The sequence below is a fragment of the Apteryx mantelli genome, chromosome 4 (genome assembly GCF_036417845.1).
Source record: "Apteryx mantelli isolate bAptMan1 chromosome 4, bAptMan1.hap1, whole genome shotgun sequence".
In the NCBI taxonomy this organism is placed as follows: Eukaryota; Metazoa; Chordata; class Aves; order Apterygiformes; family Apterygidae; genus Apteryx; species Apteryx mantelli.
The window spans coordinates 26,410,741-26,426,827 of record NC_089981.1 but is presented as its reverse complement, the minus strand read 5'-3'; the positions used below and the strand labels follow the sequence as shown (position 1 = coordinate 26,426,827).

General features: G+C 36.4%; 1 protein-coding gene across 1 annotated transcript in view; it reads left to right on the top strand.

The window, feature by feature from the left end:
- The window catches only part of NUCB2 (nucleobindin 2), a 33,091-nt gene that overhangs the window by 7,087 nt on the left and 9,917 nt on the right, over positions 1-16,087 (top strand). Inside the window, exons 2-7 of the mRNA XM_067296063.1 lie at positions 5,139-5,282; positions 6,622-6,729; positions 8,208-8,334; positions 12,064-12,167; positions 13,659-13,844; positions 14,481-14,571. Of these exons, the coding sequence (XP_067152164.1) occupies positions 5,139-5,282; positions 6,622-6,729; positions 8,208-8,334; positions 12,064-12,167; positions 13,659-13,844; positions 14,481-14,571 (760 nt within the window). The remainder of the gene's footprint in view (positions 1-5,138; positions 5,283-6,621; positions 6,730-8,207; positions 8,335-12,063; positions 12,168-13,658; positions 13,845-14,480; positions 14,572-16,087) is intronic.

The following is a 16,087-nucleotide window of genomic DNA, read 5'->3' as shown; positions in this document are numbered from 1 at the left end:
TTAAAATGCAAATATTGCTTCTCTTCTGCAACACTGTGATCATGTGTTGACTTGACAGCGCCTAGTCCTTGTAGAAGAAACCATATCCCTGATTCAGATTTGTAGATTCCCCCCAAATGCCTGTGAAGGGATGGGCATCTAGGAATGGATTTCAAAAAAAGTGGGGAGCTGCTGAAGGTAGCTGATAAAAGGCTGAGAGTGGGCTGAATTCTTAATAGTAAAATATTCAGTGGAGCAAAACCTGAAACCCCAGTTTTCCTCTCATCCACCCTCTTGTCACTCTTCCCTCCAGTTGCTGCATTTGAGAATCACTCTGAGTTTTCTCTTGCAGCTGACTTAATGTCAGATTTTGCAGTGGGCCTGGTTCATCTCCTCTAATACATGTCAGAATAGAATGTGTTCAGTGACTCACAGTTTTGACTGTCACACTCTAAAGGCTGACACGTCTTAGCTGCTTTTATAGAGGTAGTCTTGATGATATAGTCTTGGACTATAGTATGTCTAAATCCAGTAACTTTGTCTTCACTAGGTTATTATTTGCTATTCTAATAGACGTATTTCCAACTTACTCATTATAGGAGAGATTGTGTAAACAGTTGGGTTCCTCAAAATACTACTGGAAATCCCATGTTTGCAAAATTAGCTGCAAGGATTGTGATTTTTTTTGTTTGTTTACCCATTTTGGTCTTCTCTGATTTTTAGTTCTTCCTGGTACTTACTTTTTTTGTTCGTTTTTCTTATTTTGTCAGATGGATACAATGAAGATAACCTATGCACAGTCTGAAATAAAACTGCCTGATGGGCAGTAGATAACCTTCCTTACTGGGCAGTATGTGACACTAGATAGATGTGAAGAACATAGTGTGATATAATCCAATCTTTCCTATTTTATGTGACTGTGTAATTACAGAGGTTGGTATTTCTGAGGGAACTGAAATCGCCTACGAGAACAAATCCCACTGAAAGTCAACAAATCCAGTGGCACTTAGTATGATTAGGGCTTTTGACAGATAAGCTCTGCTGCCTGTTGCAGAGAGAGTTTCAGATGTTACAGCTCCAGTTGCCTATCCCAAACCTCTGCTAGAGATTACTGCTCCCTCACATGAGGTTTGGTAGATGACATGTTTACTTACGCCTCAGTTGATTCAGTTCAGCTTGGGCATTTTATGTAACATTTTCCTGAGTAGCAAGGGAAAAAGTCTTAAAGATTTAACAATGTATTGCACCTGGGGCCTAAACTGACAATCACCATCTCCACCATTTTTCGTGTCACTAGAAGTCATAGGTAAGCAACTTTAGAAAGATTATTTATATAGTCTACAAAATGGATTAAAAAACAGATGTCAGTGTTGAAAGTGTGGGCTTCAGTACTTGCTGTAGGCAAAAACTGAGTCAGTGCCATAACTATGGCTAGCAGTTGAGTTCCTGGCTTCTCTGCCCTGGTTCAGCCCACTGGATGGCCTGTTGGTTTTACATGAAATTAGCACGTTAAATAGTGGTTGTGATACGATTTTCAAAAAATAGTGTTTACATAAGTAGAGTGGCTTATTATAGCATTAAGTTACTTTTATTACTATCAGTTTTGCATATATGAAAATACTTTAGAGTTGGGAAGATATTTATCCATATTATCAGAAGTTACAGGTTCTTTAAATGAAGACTTACATAACTCTTAAATTTTTAGCATTATCAGAAGCTACAGTTTCATTAAATGAAGATTTAAAAACATGCATAATGTTTTTTTAGAAAGAACATGTCTAAAGATACTGAGATTATAGTTATTAAACTCATGTACTTTGTAAGTCTTGTTTTGGTTCATAGCCATTGCCTGGATTTGCTGCTCATTTATTTATTTATTTATTTATTACTTATTTATTTACTTTGTTGTGTTTTACTTACCAGTTTACTAGGCTGCTCAGTTCATACCTAGGAAGAATTTTCAGCAAGGTTGATTTTTGTTTTACCTGTACATTTTTTCTGACTGTGAGTCTGGGCAATGACTCCTCTAAACACAGAGCATATTTGTCTGGTCTTGCAAATATTATCAGGCCTACATATAGAATTCATAAGCTTTTCCTGTTAAGAAACATTGCTCCAATAAAATCTGTAGCATAACGAAAGGATGGTTCACACAACGTGTGTTATCTGTGGAGCTATTTGCCATTGGCTATTGTAGATGTTACAAACTTACTATGCTTCAAAAAATCAATTGAATAAATTATTGAGAGAAAAATCCACTGAGGTTTGTTAAAAGGTACAATCTGAAGCTAAGAAAGGCCCCAAGTCACAGGTTAAGGGAGTCTGGAAGTGACAGGAAGTATCACTCTTTTCTCATGTCCATCCCTAAGCACCTGTCTCTGCAGGCAGGATCGAGGGCTAGAAGGTTCTTTTCTCTTATGCAGTAACAGTGTTGGTATGTTCTTGCGGAAGCTTGGATTATAAATATGAGGGCTGGTCGTGTTATAGGCAGTCTGGTTACAGAAACACTATTTTACATATTTATTCAACCTGCTGCATGGGTTAAGCTATTTCTGCTTTCCATTTGTTGCATTCAAGCTTATGATAGGATCCAGCTGTGCTTATATGTTAGCAGATGTATTGCAGTGCCTCAGTAAAAATAAAATAACAGGCTAGTGTTCAAAGAGTGGCTCTAACACCAGGCATGGCAATCTACTTTTGGAGAGAGAAGGATAAGATTATGTGATTTTGTCCATGCAAAACAGAAGAAATTCTGAGGTGACTGTAGAATGATGGTTGTCTGCCAGCTAAAGGAACTGCTGGCCCACATAGCATATAGTAGCTTATGCCACCGTCAGCTGCACTGTATGGTAGTAAGCTGTGCCACTAACAGATACAAACTCAACTGATAGCTCTGGTACAGTTCATGACTTCCTGGCAGCTTTGTTGATCTACCCTAGTAGTCTAGCCTGGCTTGAAGATCCAGTATATGTGCGGATAGGAAGGGAAACTTCTGGACAAGTCCATTATCTCAGAAATTCTGTTTATAGAACTTACCCAGTTAGTACTCAGGCTTGACATCTACACCAAGTCCAGAATGCTTGGAAACCTACTATTTGTTAGTTATTATCATATCCTATGATTAAATCTTACATTCTCTTGTTAAAATTACAAATCTAGGCACAGCATTTATAAAAAGTGTTCTGTAATTAAAAAGACCAGATGTTTCTTATTGAAACTTGGGCATTTTTAAAAACAATTGTGAATAGCCAACTCCTTCATGCATCAGCTCTATAAAGTCAGTGCAAGCCAACAGCTTGTATAGAAATTAACTTACTGGTTCCAGCAAATCAATCCAGATTTTTGTTTTGTTTTTATTTTAAAAGAATGACCAAGACAAACCTATTCTGACTTGCTGTCATAGATCTGACAGTGCTGCTGACATTGAATCTAATAAGCTCAATAGGGCAGCAACAATAGATCCTGCCATTTGCTAATGAGCAGATGCTGGCCATTTTCTAAATGAAAGTAACAGGTATTTGCTGTAACTGAGCAGAATGCATCTAGGCTCCTTTTGCTGAGTATTTGAACTAAGAAGAAAATAGTTTCAGAGAATCCTTGTCATTCTCAAGCCTTTGACATATAAAGCAAAAGCTGGATAAGTGGTATTTTAATCTCCACCTATTCCATACTCTTCACCAAAAGAGATAATAATGTCTGTGCACATCTTGTATGTAAGCCCCAATCTCTTTCTGGTAAGAGTGCTTTCTTTCAAGTATTATTTGTGTGGATAAAGGGTATCAACAGTGGTAAAATATTGTGTATATTTATTGCCTCAGTAAAGAGGCAACTTAATCCAAGAGAAAGTAATGCTTCACTGTTGAGCACCATAGGATATAGCCAGAAAAACTGGCACTGGCACTGTAATTACCATTTGTCTCAAAAATGATTTGCTGCCAGTGGATCTAAGTACTTGCTGATAGAATTATTTACATGGCTCATTAAAACACTTGTACAGAAGATTTCTTTGTAGCAAGAGTACTTTTGATTTGTCTGAGTGCACATTTATTGAATATTATGTCTTTGACATATCTAAGCTAATTATAGACAGCATTCAGATGACAACTTTTACTTTCCAAGAGGTGATTTATATTGCTAACTTAACAATGGAATTTGCTGAAACTTTTTATAGAATATCCAAAGACTGGGCACTGTCACAGTAAACACCAAATTGTAATAAGAGCCTGTCTTCACTCTCAGATACTGGATTACCATCATTAATTTTTTTAGCTGGATTCCCCGTAATGACAAGTTATTCGTACTCATGCTGTTTATGTATTCACTCCTAACAATTTCTGAATGAATTGGGCTGTTTTCAACCAAATTTGACGGAGAGGGAAAAGTGTCAAAACAAAATTCCTTTGAATTTTGAGCAAATAGGCCACTAGATGTAGGGCAGGAACTCTCAAAGTGTTTGGTGCTCATCAAACTATGTGCGAGTTTGCCCTGTATCAGACACCAAAAAAAGTCTGGGGGAGACTGACATAATGGAAGCCTCAGCAACAGTTTGAGGCAGTGTGAACCCCTTTTCTGGAAGTCCCAATCAACTTGAAACACAGATATAACATGGATTGTAAAATACTTTTCCTGGAGATAAAAGTTGGAGAGGATCTTGACTCCAAATTTGGTAAATACTTCATTACTGAAACATAAAACTACTGGCGTTACTACACAAAGGTCTGATTCAGCTTCCACTGTTATCATTAGGAATTTGCCAATAACTTCAGCAAAGATAGGCTCAAAATAGAAACATCAATATTAATTATGCAAGACTTGACAATTCTAAACAAGTGTATGAATGTTAGGTGTTCTGACCTGTTTCACAGAGCCATTGACAACATATTAAAAACCTTTCCCTATTTAGAATACAACTTAGTTTTGCTACACAACTGCCAGATTACCTACAACTTTGGTAGTCTGGGCAGATCTAATTGTGAAATAAAGACCTTAAAAATTAACATTTGTATTTAATTCTTTTGAGTTCTAGTGTTCCCTGAGAGCAATAGAATGTGTGAGAAGTAGGTTATTACCAGTGTCTATGTAGAAATATCAACGAATTCTAATCAATACAGTACAATATCATCATTTATGTTAATTTTTGTGAATTGTTCTTATTTCAGATGAAGTGGCAATCAGTCCTGCCACAACAGTGTATTTTGCTGATGACATGTCTCCTAATGGCTTTGGAAGCTGTACCTATAGACATAGATAAGACAAAAGTTAAAGGAGAAGCCCATGCAGAAGGAGAAAAAATAGAAAATCCAGTAAGTAAAATGAAATTAATCTAATTGAATATTTTGTACTAATTGTCAGTAATCTGGCTATATCAAACTCCCATCCTGAAATTTAAATGTACTGGAGTTATGTGCAGAAAGGAAACTAATATTTGCCAATATTGTCACATGGTCTACCATCTACTATGGTGGGGTATTTCAATTCTTAGTTTCTTTTCCCTGAGCTGCTAAAGGTGAGGTGGCAAATGGAATGAATCCCCCCAGCTTACAATGGGAAGAACTGCTTATTGCTCAACAGAGATTTTCTTCAAGTGACTGAGTGATGGCCTGGGAAATTCCATTCAGTGATTTTGATGATAAGAATACCAATTCCAGCTGGGTGCTTCAAAGAGAACAGGAAAATGTTTGGTCAGGGAAATACAGTTAACTTTTACTGGCATGAAGTCTTCTCAGCTGCAAACTGTATTTGTGAATACTATAAGTGTGTTAAGTAAAGACATTTGAGATCTTGTATTTGCTGAAGTGCAGATTGTTTTTGTCAAGAAACAGAACTCCAATATCAGCTTTTAAATTGATGAACAATAATGTTTGAAAGCCAAATAAACTCTGCAGTTGAAGCGCAATTTTTTTTCGAAATGGGTTATTGAGTCCTAGCACAATCCCTGTTTCAATGGAGTGGCCTTCTGGAGAGTGTTTTATTTGCCACAAACCCTCATGGGAAAAAAAGAGTATAACCTATGTCATAGGAACATTAATTCATCTAGTGTAAAATCTACCTATTAGGCTGAACCCTTGGTGGACCTCTGGTTTGTCTGCCCTCAGCAATGCAGTTTCAGTGATTCCATATTTACATTAAACATTTCCCAAATATATTACCTGTATATTTATTGGAAGACATGCAGATTAGTGCCAAGTCAAACCTCTGGTGGTTGCTTTTGGCAGATTGGGGACAGCTGCCTTTATGAAAGGTTTTCTGGGAAATGCATTAAATAGCCTCAAAGTTTTTTCTGCTTTTGGGGGAAATGGAGAATGGGCAATATTCTGAACTGCTATTGATTTATGTAGCAAATGAATTACACAGTTAAAAAAAAAAAACCCTATGTTAACATGACAGACACCTGCTTATCATGTGCATTCTTAAACACCCTTTTCCTCTTCCTTTTCAGTTACTGAAATAAATGAATCATAACAATATAACTTGTTATAGGGCAATGGTGCAGACCAGAAAAACTGAAGATACATGAAAAGAGCATTACGATTGTGTTGCTGAGATTCTAGTTTCAGTTTAATTCAATTTAATCATTGGACTTATATGAAACAAAATGTGTGGTATTATATTCTTTTCTAAATTTAACATTCTTTTTTGAAGGATACGGGGCTCTATTATGATGAATATCTCAGGCAAGTAATAGATGTCTTGGAAACAGATAAGCATTTCAGGGAGAAACTCCAGACTGCTGATATAGAAGAAATAAAGGTAGGTACAAAAAGTTAAATTAAGAATAATTGAATCCATAATCATGTAAGATTTATGCTGTATTCTTTCTTCCCTTTTTTTCTTCATGCTCCTCTCAATTTTTGTGGGCTTAAATTTCTTCTTTCATTTTTCATTTACTTAGGTATTGAACTCTTACTAGATCTTTGTCTTTAGTCAGAGGAGAATAGATCTGCTGTTCCTTTGAATAAAGAAAATCTATATTTTAATGCACAGTTTCTACCTTCTACCTAGCTACCAAAAAAACAGTTTATTTCAGATTTCTTGTTGAGGTAAAGAGCTGTTAAGCAAAATGGAAATTGAAGTCTTAAATACGCTTTTACATTCTAAATGAACAGGTAAATATTCTGTGACCGTTGTCAAGTATTAAACTTTTGTTGTCAGAGGCAAGAACTGGGGATTTGTCAGTAACATAAGGCCAGTTTCAGACTCTGTACAGGCTGGTGTACCTTCATTGACATCGAAACTGCTGCTAGCTTAGCTCCCACTTGCTCTTGCCTGCTGGGTGATTTAGATCACTGTTAAAGCACCACCAAAAGACTTCTCCCCTCTGAGCTGAGGATACTATGTCGTAAATGAATATGATGACACAGAAGAGAATTACAAGAAAGACAGATTTTGAAGCCAGGGGAAACTGAGGACTTGTGCTAGAGATAATGTCAGTGTGGGTAGGAATAAGACTGAACTGTGGCTGCCTCCTCTGCTCTCCTTTCTCTGGTGCCATCCGTATAGTACTCCCTCCAGTCCCTCACCACAGCCTTGTCTTTTCTGCTTCACTGCCTGGCTCTTGGTGGTTGTTCTACATTCCCTTTCACAAACTACAGATTCAGCAAGGGGCAGGTAGGAAACATGGTCTAAGATGATAGACTAAAGAGAAGATCCTGCCTTTTGCATTTCCTTTCACAAAGATTACTGATGTTGCCTTTGGCATCTTTTGGCTCCTCTCTCGGCTGTGCTACATGCAGTGCAACCCTTGAAGGTTACTATCTGTTTCCAGAGCCCGATAGAATATTCTTGTAGCGCTCCTTGTGGCTGTCACAGTGCTTGCATCTCCTGTTAAGTCTTATGGCTGTCCTCAAGAGGGTGAAAAACATAGCACTGTGTGTGTTGGTCTTGCAGCTCTTCTGAACTAATTTGAGAACAGCTGGCCAAGAAATTTGTCACTTCTGAAATGTCATTAGGTGATTTTTGCTTCAAGGTCTTACTTACGCTCTTTGGAGCATTAAGATTTTTAGAAATTCTCTTTTCAGAAAGCTTTTAGGACTCCCCTCTTTCTATAACCATAGGCTTAAAAAGATGTGAATAGTCTTTTTGAACAGTCTTTGAGATTCTTGCAGTGTGGGCTACAGAATTGTCAAAAATTGCCATCAATCTGCTATCTTGCAGCTCATGTCTAGTGGGAATCCTAAAGACTACTTTCTTTTTGTTTCTATAGATAACTTTTTTTTTTTTTTTGACAGAGTGGAAAACTGAGCAGAGAGCTTGATTTAGTAAGCCACCATGTAAGAACACGACTGGATGAACTAAAAAGACAAGAGGTGGCAAGATTAAGAATGTTAATTAAAGCTAAAATGGATTCTGTTCAAGGTAAGAATACAGACTAGGAAACTAGGAAAATTAACAGATGGGTTTGTGTTGGACAGGTGCCCAAAATCCATCAATTATGCTTTGTTGTCAACAATAACAACTGAAGTAAGCTGAAAGTAAGTGTGTCCTGCTTTCTAAGCTGGCTTAGCACCAGTAATGGCCCATCTTTTTAGTAAAACTGGGAGAGGAGAGAAGCCATCTATATTTTATAAATAACAAAACCTGATTATGACAAGTTTGCAATTTTCTCATTCCTCATGGAGAACTAGCAACATGGTAGGACCAGGTTTAAGAACAGAACGTGACACAGCTTTTTTTTTTTTTTACAGAGTAGAAAACCAATTTTTTTTTAAAGTCAGTTAAAGAATACTAAGTTTTTCTTTTCTTTTTAAGCCTCATTTCCACCAATAAAAGTTAATTTACAGATTTATAACAAACATTAAACATTTTAGTTCAAAGGATTATTTTTGTTATTTTTTGTAGCAATTTTAAGGTCCAAGAAAAAGAAAAACATTTGGAATGGAAAAGCTTCTTCATAGCATTTTTTTAATTGGTAATGCAATGGTACAAACTCAGGCCATTTCTTTATATGAACAAAGTATACAGGTTTCTTAGGATTCTGATTATTCTGTGGGGAATGGGGGAAATGGTGCTATTCTTTTTTCTTCTTAGTATTGGGGGGTTTTTAATTCCAGATTGCAAAGTTTCCAGTTAGAACTAATTCAGTAAATTTCTTATTAGCTGTTTCTTTTTTAAAAGAATTGGTTGCTCGACAAAGTTCCTAAAGAAAAATTGCATGGTCCTGTTTCCAAAAAACCTGTCTTTTTAACAAAGAAACTCTTAAAAAAAGTGCTTAACTTGCCTATGCAGATTATTTTCTTGCACATTAAAAGCCTTCTGCAAGTTAGGGGTGGGATCCGACTGAACTGAATTGGTAACGGATCAATTTTAGAATATTCCAATAAGGTTCTGCTACTGCTAATACTATTAAGCTTAACTTACAGGCAACAAGTAGGCTGGAGAAAAGTATGTGTGTGCAAATACGGGTGTGTGGGGGTGTTACTAGTGTCAGGAAAAGATCAAAATCATTTGGGAAAGAAGGTATTTTTAGTATAGTACTTTTCTAGTGAAGTCTTTAGGTGCTACCATAGTATAATTAATGAACAGTTATACAAAATTAGCTTGAGGGCATTAGATCACTTTTCTGTCCTTTGTGCTTTCTTTTAATGAAAGTTCTAGTGCAGAAAGTGCAGTCCAGCGGTAGCCAGAGAGTACAGTCCAGCAGTAGCCCCTCCAGAGGAGTCAGTGCGTTGCTTCACACACATGCCACCGTGTTCATCTTCCTCAGGCTGCTGTTAAGCTACCGAGAGCCTGGTCCCATGCTCCTAGTGCAGGCAAGCGTTCCAGGACGTCATGGTGACGCTCGCAGTGAGCTAGCTGGCAGCAGCTAATGATACTTAGTTGTGTGAATAGTAATTTTGCGTAGCAGAATGTCTGTTTACAATCCTCCTTAAACCTTTGCTGCCCCAAAAGGTCAATATTACTATGTCCTTAGCTCATACCCAAACTGAGTCATTTTATGTGGATGTATGTATGCTGCGTGTGTTAATGACAGAAAACACTGTAGATACCTAGTGGCAGCTAAGAGCCTCAGAAGCTAGGCTGTATAGAAAACCATTCATTAAGTATATACTTAACAAAATATCCTCATTTCTTTGCAGCATACAGTTTTAGAAGACTTCTTGATTGTTTGCAAAAAAACCCCAATGATACTGGTTTATCAGAACTGTTTCCTAACTTCTAGTAGAGAACTGCAACAAATTTGGCTTTTCTGTGTGTACATGTATTTGAATTAAAAAAACCCAACAAAACAGTTTAATGTACTGATTACTTGAAGCCCTCTCTGCTTCCATAAATCAGGGATAACTAACAGAGCATGCTTTAGAAAAGTAATTTTTTTTTTCTTCCACAACAGATCGGGCATATACATAGATTCCATTACTGTATAAATGTGAGATGCTATGTATGTGAGACAACAGGAATAGATGATTCCAGTTTAAAATGTTCAGATGACTACTAATGTGTGAAAACAGCAAGAGTGTAAAAATACTTTGTAAAGTTTGTAGTTTGTAAAGTAACGGGCCCTGCCAGGGAATACTTCACACCATGTACACCATGTATAGCCAAATTATCTATAAAATACAACTGCATCTATATACCTGTGCAATATCTTGAAACATGTACAAAAGTGCATTCTATAGTTGTGAAATGTAGAGCCGTTGGATTTCCTTTTATTTGTTCTGTTAATCTTTCCCACGCAGCACCAGTTTTCTATCTTGCTTTTAACAGTATACTGTTTATATATATTAAAAAAAAAAAAAAAAACAAACTTACACTTCCCTCTCAGATAGGTTTAAAAAAAACAAAAGGAAGATTATATTTTCCATATATTCAGTCCTAGTGCATCATGTTTTTTAGAATTTGAACTGAGATCCTGCTAGACTGATCATTACAGGACATAAGAATATCAGGGATTGGGGGATTTTTTCTCCCCCCTCCATGTCAAGTCTTAGATAAGGCAGTAATGTGGCAAGTAAATGCCATCAAATAGAATTAGTCTTTTCACTATAAAGATAAGGAGTGGAGGAAAACCGTTTTTTAAGCCTATTACTACACTTTAAAAGATGTTTTAAAAACAGATTAAGGAGAGTATTTATTTCAACAGAAATTATGATCTCACTAGGGAGGAATGATGGTTGAAATATGCCCCAGCCAGCATTTGCTGGCTTGTGATAATACCAAACACAGTATAGAGTGGAAGACAAATAATTTACCAAAGGGTGACAAGTTTAAAATGATGTTTTCCAAACTTTTTTTCCCCACAAATCAAGTTGTCTTTCCTAAGCCATCTAGTAAAAGTTTGTCAAAATGGTTACACATAATATATCGAAATATATGCTGCTTAAGAGAGTATTGTTAACTAGCATTAACTATCAGAAACCACAGTAACATCTAGAAAAGTCTTGTAGAAATGAAATTTGTTTTTATGGTGCATTGTTTATTTATATTGTTGGTATAGTCCATCTCATACAGAAAAAAGAAATATTTACAGCTTTTAGACGCAGGAACTGACTCCCCACTGTCTTGCATTTTTAATTTTGGACAAATGGACTTTGAATCTCTGTACATCTGTTCTGATACAATTTTATACCATATTTTACTTGCATCTTTGGCCAGATATGTCATTTGCAAAACATAGAGGGCAGTAGAGAGCCAGACTTCTAGTTCAGGAGAAAGCTGCAGGTTGTTAGGTCTGATACTACAGATAACTCCACCAGAAGCATAGTCAGGTGCATTATTATATCTCATGTATAAAAAAAAGAAGTAGAACAAAATGTCTGTCTTGGTATGTGAAGCTTGGTTTGCTTGTAAATTTGCTGGCCAAACCACAAGCTTTAATTTCTGCATGTTAAACTGTGGTGTACAGTGCAATGCTGACATGTCAAAAGGAAGACAGTACAAATTGCTGTCAGATTTGTTGATCTCCCTCAGGTAAAGCTACTTTAGAAATGTTGCTATAATTTCCTCTGACAGTGAAAAATTATCCAGTCCTCAGGGAGCCTCAAGTACTTACAAGGCACAAGCTCCTGTATGAAAGTTTAACTTCTTGATCTCTCTTGCTTTCAAACTTGTTTTAACATGTTTTACATTTGTTCCTTGTTCTTTCAGACACTGGCTTAGACCATCAGGCTCTCCTTAAACAGTTTGAGCACCTGAACCATCAAAATCCTGACACGTTTGAACCTAAAGACTTGGATATGTTGATCAAAGCAGTGAGTGCTAGATATAAACTACTATAAATTTTTTTTTTTTTTGCTATTATTATGCTTTTTTCCTGTGGTGAAAGCAAATCCTTTTATGTATACCACTTTTTATAAATGACACGCAGCTCTTAATTTCAGAAAAAAATCAATTGTCTCCATTTCATGTTTGAAAACTTTGTCGTCAGCATGCATTATTTGAAAGGGCCCTTAAATTTTGAGAGTGGCGTCTTAACAGGATTTGCATGCATTGCAAACAACTTGGGAATTACATACAGCTTTCTTGAAAGCATTTAAATTAAATACAGTTTTGATAGGGGCACATTTTGCCCAAGTGTATTTTCTGATTTCTGAAGTCTGATTTCTGTTTCTAAATGATTTTAGATGTCTCACAGAATGACATAAATAGTCATCCCTAAATAGGCATTTGAATTTTGGGATCTATTGTGTATATGTCAAGCTGCAAAACCACAGCATGGTAGAATTTCAGATATGAATATTGGAAGTTGCATGTGTTGGGCATGGCATTCAATGTACATTAGGTTTAGCAGATTCAGTATCTAATTACAGGCATTTTTTTTTTCCAGTCCATATTTATTAGGGAGATGCAATTAAGTTAAGCGTGGCCTGGCTTTTTTTCAGCTGCTAGAATAAATGCACTTCCCAAGGGGGAAAAAGACTTTAATGTCAGATACGCTTTAGAGAGCACTGCAAGTCTGAGATGAGAATTTGACAATGTTTTCACAGTAAACGGGAAGAAATTTTTTTCTTAACTAAGGAATATTTTAAACTTGCCACAGTACTACAGTCTTTTCCCCTTGGAAAATTTTCTCCCAATTTGCTGTAAAACATATATGTTTTATAAAGTGTCTTGCCATTTCTAAGCATTACTCATGGAAAAACTCTGGCTAGGAGAGGCGTATCCTCTGCTGGGCAGTTTTCTCTTATTATAGAATTTTTCTTCTTACCTTCTCATCTCTCAGCTGAGATATTGACAGACTGTAATGGGTATTTTAGGGGCTTTTTTTTTAAGAATTGTTTTCAAAAAGTATGGTGACTTTGAAAACTAAAATGTAAATAATGGAGAGACTATCGGGTATGTTAAACTGTAGGATAAGCTACAAATGTTCTTATTCTGAAATAAACAAGGAGTCAATAATACCATTCAAAGTTGTTCTTAGTAATTAGTACGGGACATACTGAACCTGAGTTAATTGATTATTAACTGAGGAGAAGGGGTGCCTTGTTGCCTCCTTACAGTACTGTATAGTTTCTGAAGGTGCCTAGCAGCTGAACCCTTGCATATTGAATTCTGTGAAGGTGACAGAGGAAGTGAGGAAGAAGTTTCTACATCACTGTCAAGTGAGAGGGGACCCCCAACTAGTCTTCATGTTTAACAGGAGAATGGCAATACAGCTGTTTTTGTCCACAGATGGGTGATTTGTCCACAGAACTGAACAATACTTTTAACATAATCATGTGTGTGTGTATATCTATTTTTAGGCTACAAGTGACTTGGAAAACTATGATAAGACACGCCATGAAGAATTTAAGAAATATGAGATGATGAAAGAACATGAGAGGAGAGAGTATTTAAAAACACTCGATGAAGAAAAGAGACATCGAGAGGAATCCAAATTTGAAGAGATGAAGAAAAAGCATGGAGATCACCCTAAAGTTCACCATCCTGTAAGGCCACAGTCTGTTCTTATACAGTTCAGAAGGAACTTTGCTTACCAGAGAGAAAAAGCTAATAAAGAGAAGGGTGTATCATGTTTATTCTCAGCATTTGCCTATTTCTCCTCTCATTGACATCACTGGGAGCAGAGAGCGGGAACAATGCTGAGTGCATTACAAAACCTGCTGTACACCCCTTTTTCCTGTGCAGGTATGCTATATGCTGGCAAAACAGCATAAGCTAAAACTCATAAGGGGGAAGCCAGCAGGGTATTCAAAACTGCAAGGATGCCTTCATGGTATGCCTAACCTGGAAGGAACTGCATCGCAGCACCATTTGCTCTTGAAAAAGCAAACTGATTGAACTCCTTTCAGCTGTTACTTTTAGATGAGTCTGTCCAGCCATGCTGCATTACTACAGATGGTCCTTTCCACTGAGTATGTGTTTCCTTGATGCTCCCTCTTCCATGGGCCTTTCTATTTAGTGCAAGTATTAGACATGAGTAAGAGGGGGTTAAAGAAAATTCCATTGAATCTAGTTGGAACAAAACAAAAAAAGCCTTTTTGAGAAACTGTAATGCAAAGGTAATGCAGTAAAATTACACTGAATCATCTTTTGAATAGTTTTTCTTTGTAATCAATCTATAGGGAAGCAAAGATCAACTGAAAGAGGTGTGGGAAGAAGCAGATGGACTAGATCCTAATGAATTTGACCCCAAAACATTTTTCAAATTACATGGTAAGAGGCTTAGTTTAATTTAACAAACAAATCAAGGGGCTGTCTGTTATCTTCTGCTAAGAGTGTTTGTTCAGCATGTTTGTTTTATGCCAGGAGGAAATCCTGTAACTCAAGCAATTTCAATAAATCCAGAGAGTGTAGAAGAGAAAACAAATTGTATTGTTTGTAAATTTACTGTACCAGTAAGATGTCAAATGGCATTTAAAAGTTGTAGATGTTAGAATTTTGTTTAAATACTCACAAAATCATGTAGCTCTGACCTGTAATCAATAGTGGTTCTTCAGGGAAGAGTGAATACTTATAGGGCTGTCTATAATTATAACTTTGCTTACACACCATGTGCTGGTAATAAGTTCTCAGAAATGTGTGCGAGAAAAGTCATTTTCAACTTCTCTGTGGTTAAGCGCCAGTCTCTCCTTATCTTTCAAAAAGTCATGGAAGTACTAAGCCCCATCAGACGCTGCAGGAGTCCCTAAAAACAAACAAACAAAGCCAAAATGCTCCCAAAATTGCTTCTACATTTGAGTAGTCTGCAACTAAAAATGATGAAATAGTACCAGAGACAAGGACTTTGTCTGTTCATCTCAATGGGCATTTTGCTTTAAATGTAATTAGATAAATGTGTAACCTTATATCCTGACATTGCTAGATGCTGCATAATAAAATACCGTTAAGCAGGGCATGCCTAACACTAGGTTGTGAAGGGTTGAACAGTGCGTGGAATTTGACTAAAACCACAGAAGATGCTTTAACTGAAGAAAAGTGCTCTAACTTGAGTCTGATCTTTTGTTTCTGTTTAGAATATATTAAATGTACTGTGAATTTTAGGTACTTGACATAGAAAGTAATTATTAGACCATATTTCTTCTCTCTTTCTAGAGATCTTGAAAGAAAAATTTCTGAAATTTTTTTCAGTAGCTTTTTCATGCAAGTCTTACTGAAACAGAAATGGCCAAAATAACCTTTTGCCTTAGAGATTAGTATATCAAAATTTCTGAAGCAGTTAACCAAAACTATTGCATAATAACAGTCATTCAAAGTAGACATCCTCTTTCAACTTCAGAGGTACTATAACAACATTGACTAGAATATAGCATAAAAGATGGATTATTACTTATCAAGTATTCTCTCCTTTGCATTCATTGTCAAAAGTCATTCTACAATGATCTCTGGAAGCATTGCATATTTGTATAGATTTTGGCAGAATTCTGTTGTCTATTTGAAGGGTCATACTGCTGGATAGTAAAGTTTTTTACAGATTTTTGTTGATCCTGTTGCAAATGTAGCTGTTAAATTGAGAAAATTTGTTTATTTTCAGAAGTATTTTTTGGCAATTGCACTGTATACAATCCTATTGTGACCTATTTCAGTTTGCTAATCTAAGAACTACAGAGATTGCTCCAGATTTACCCAACCAGCAGTTAAGAGCCAGGCAGCCAAACACAGCGATACAGTTCAGCCAATGCCTGTTTAAGTAGCAAAACTGACCTGTGTAACCAGCATCTCATTAAATAAG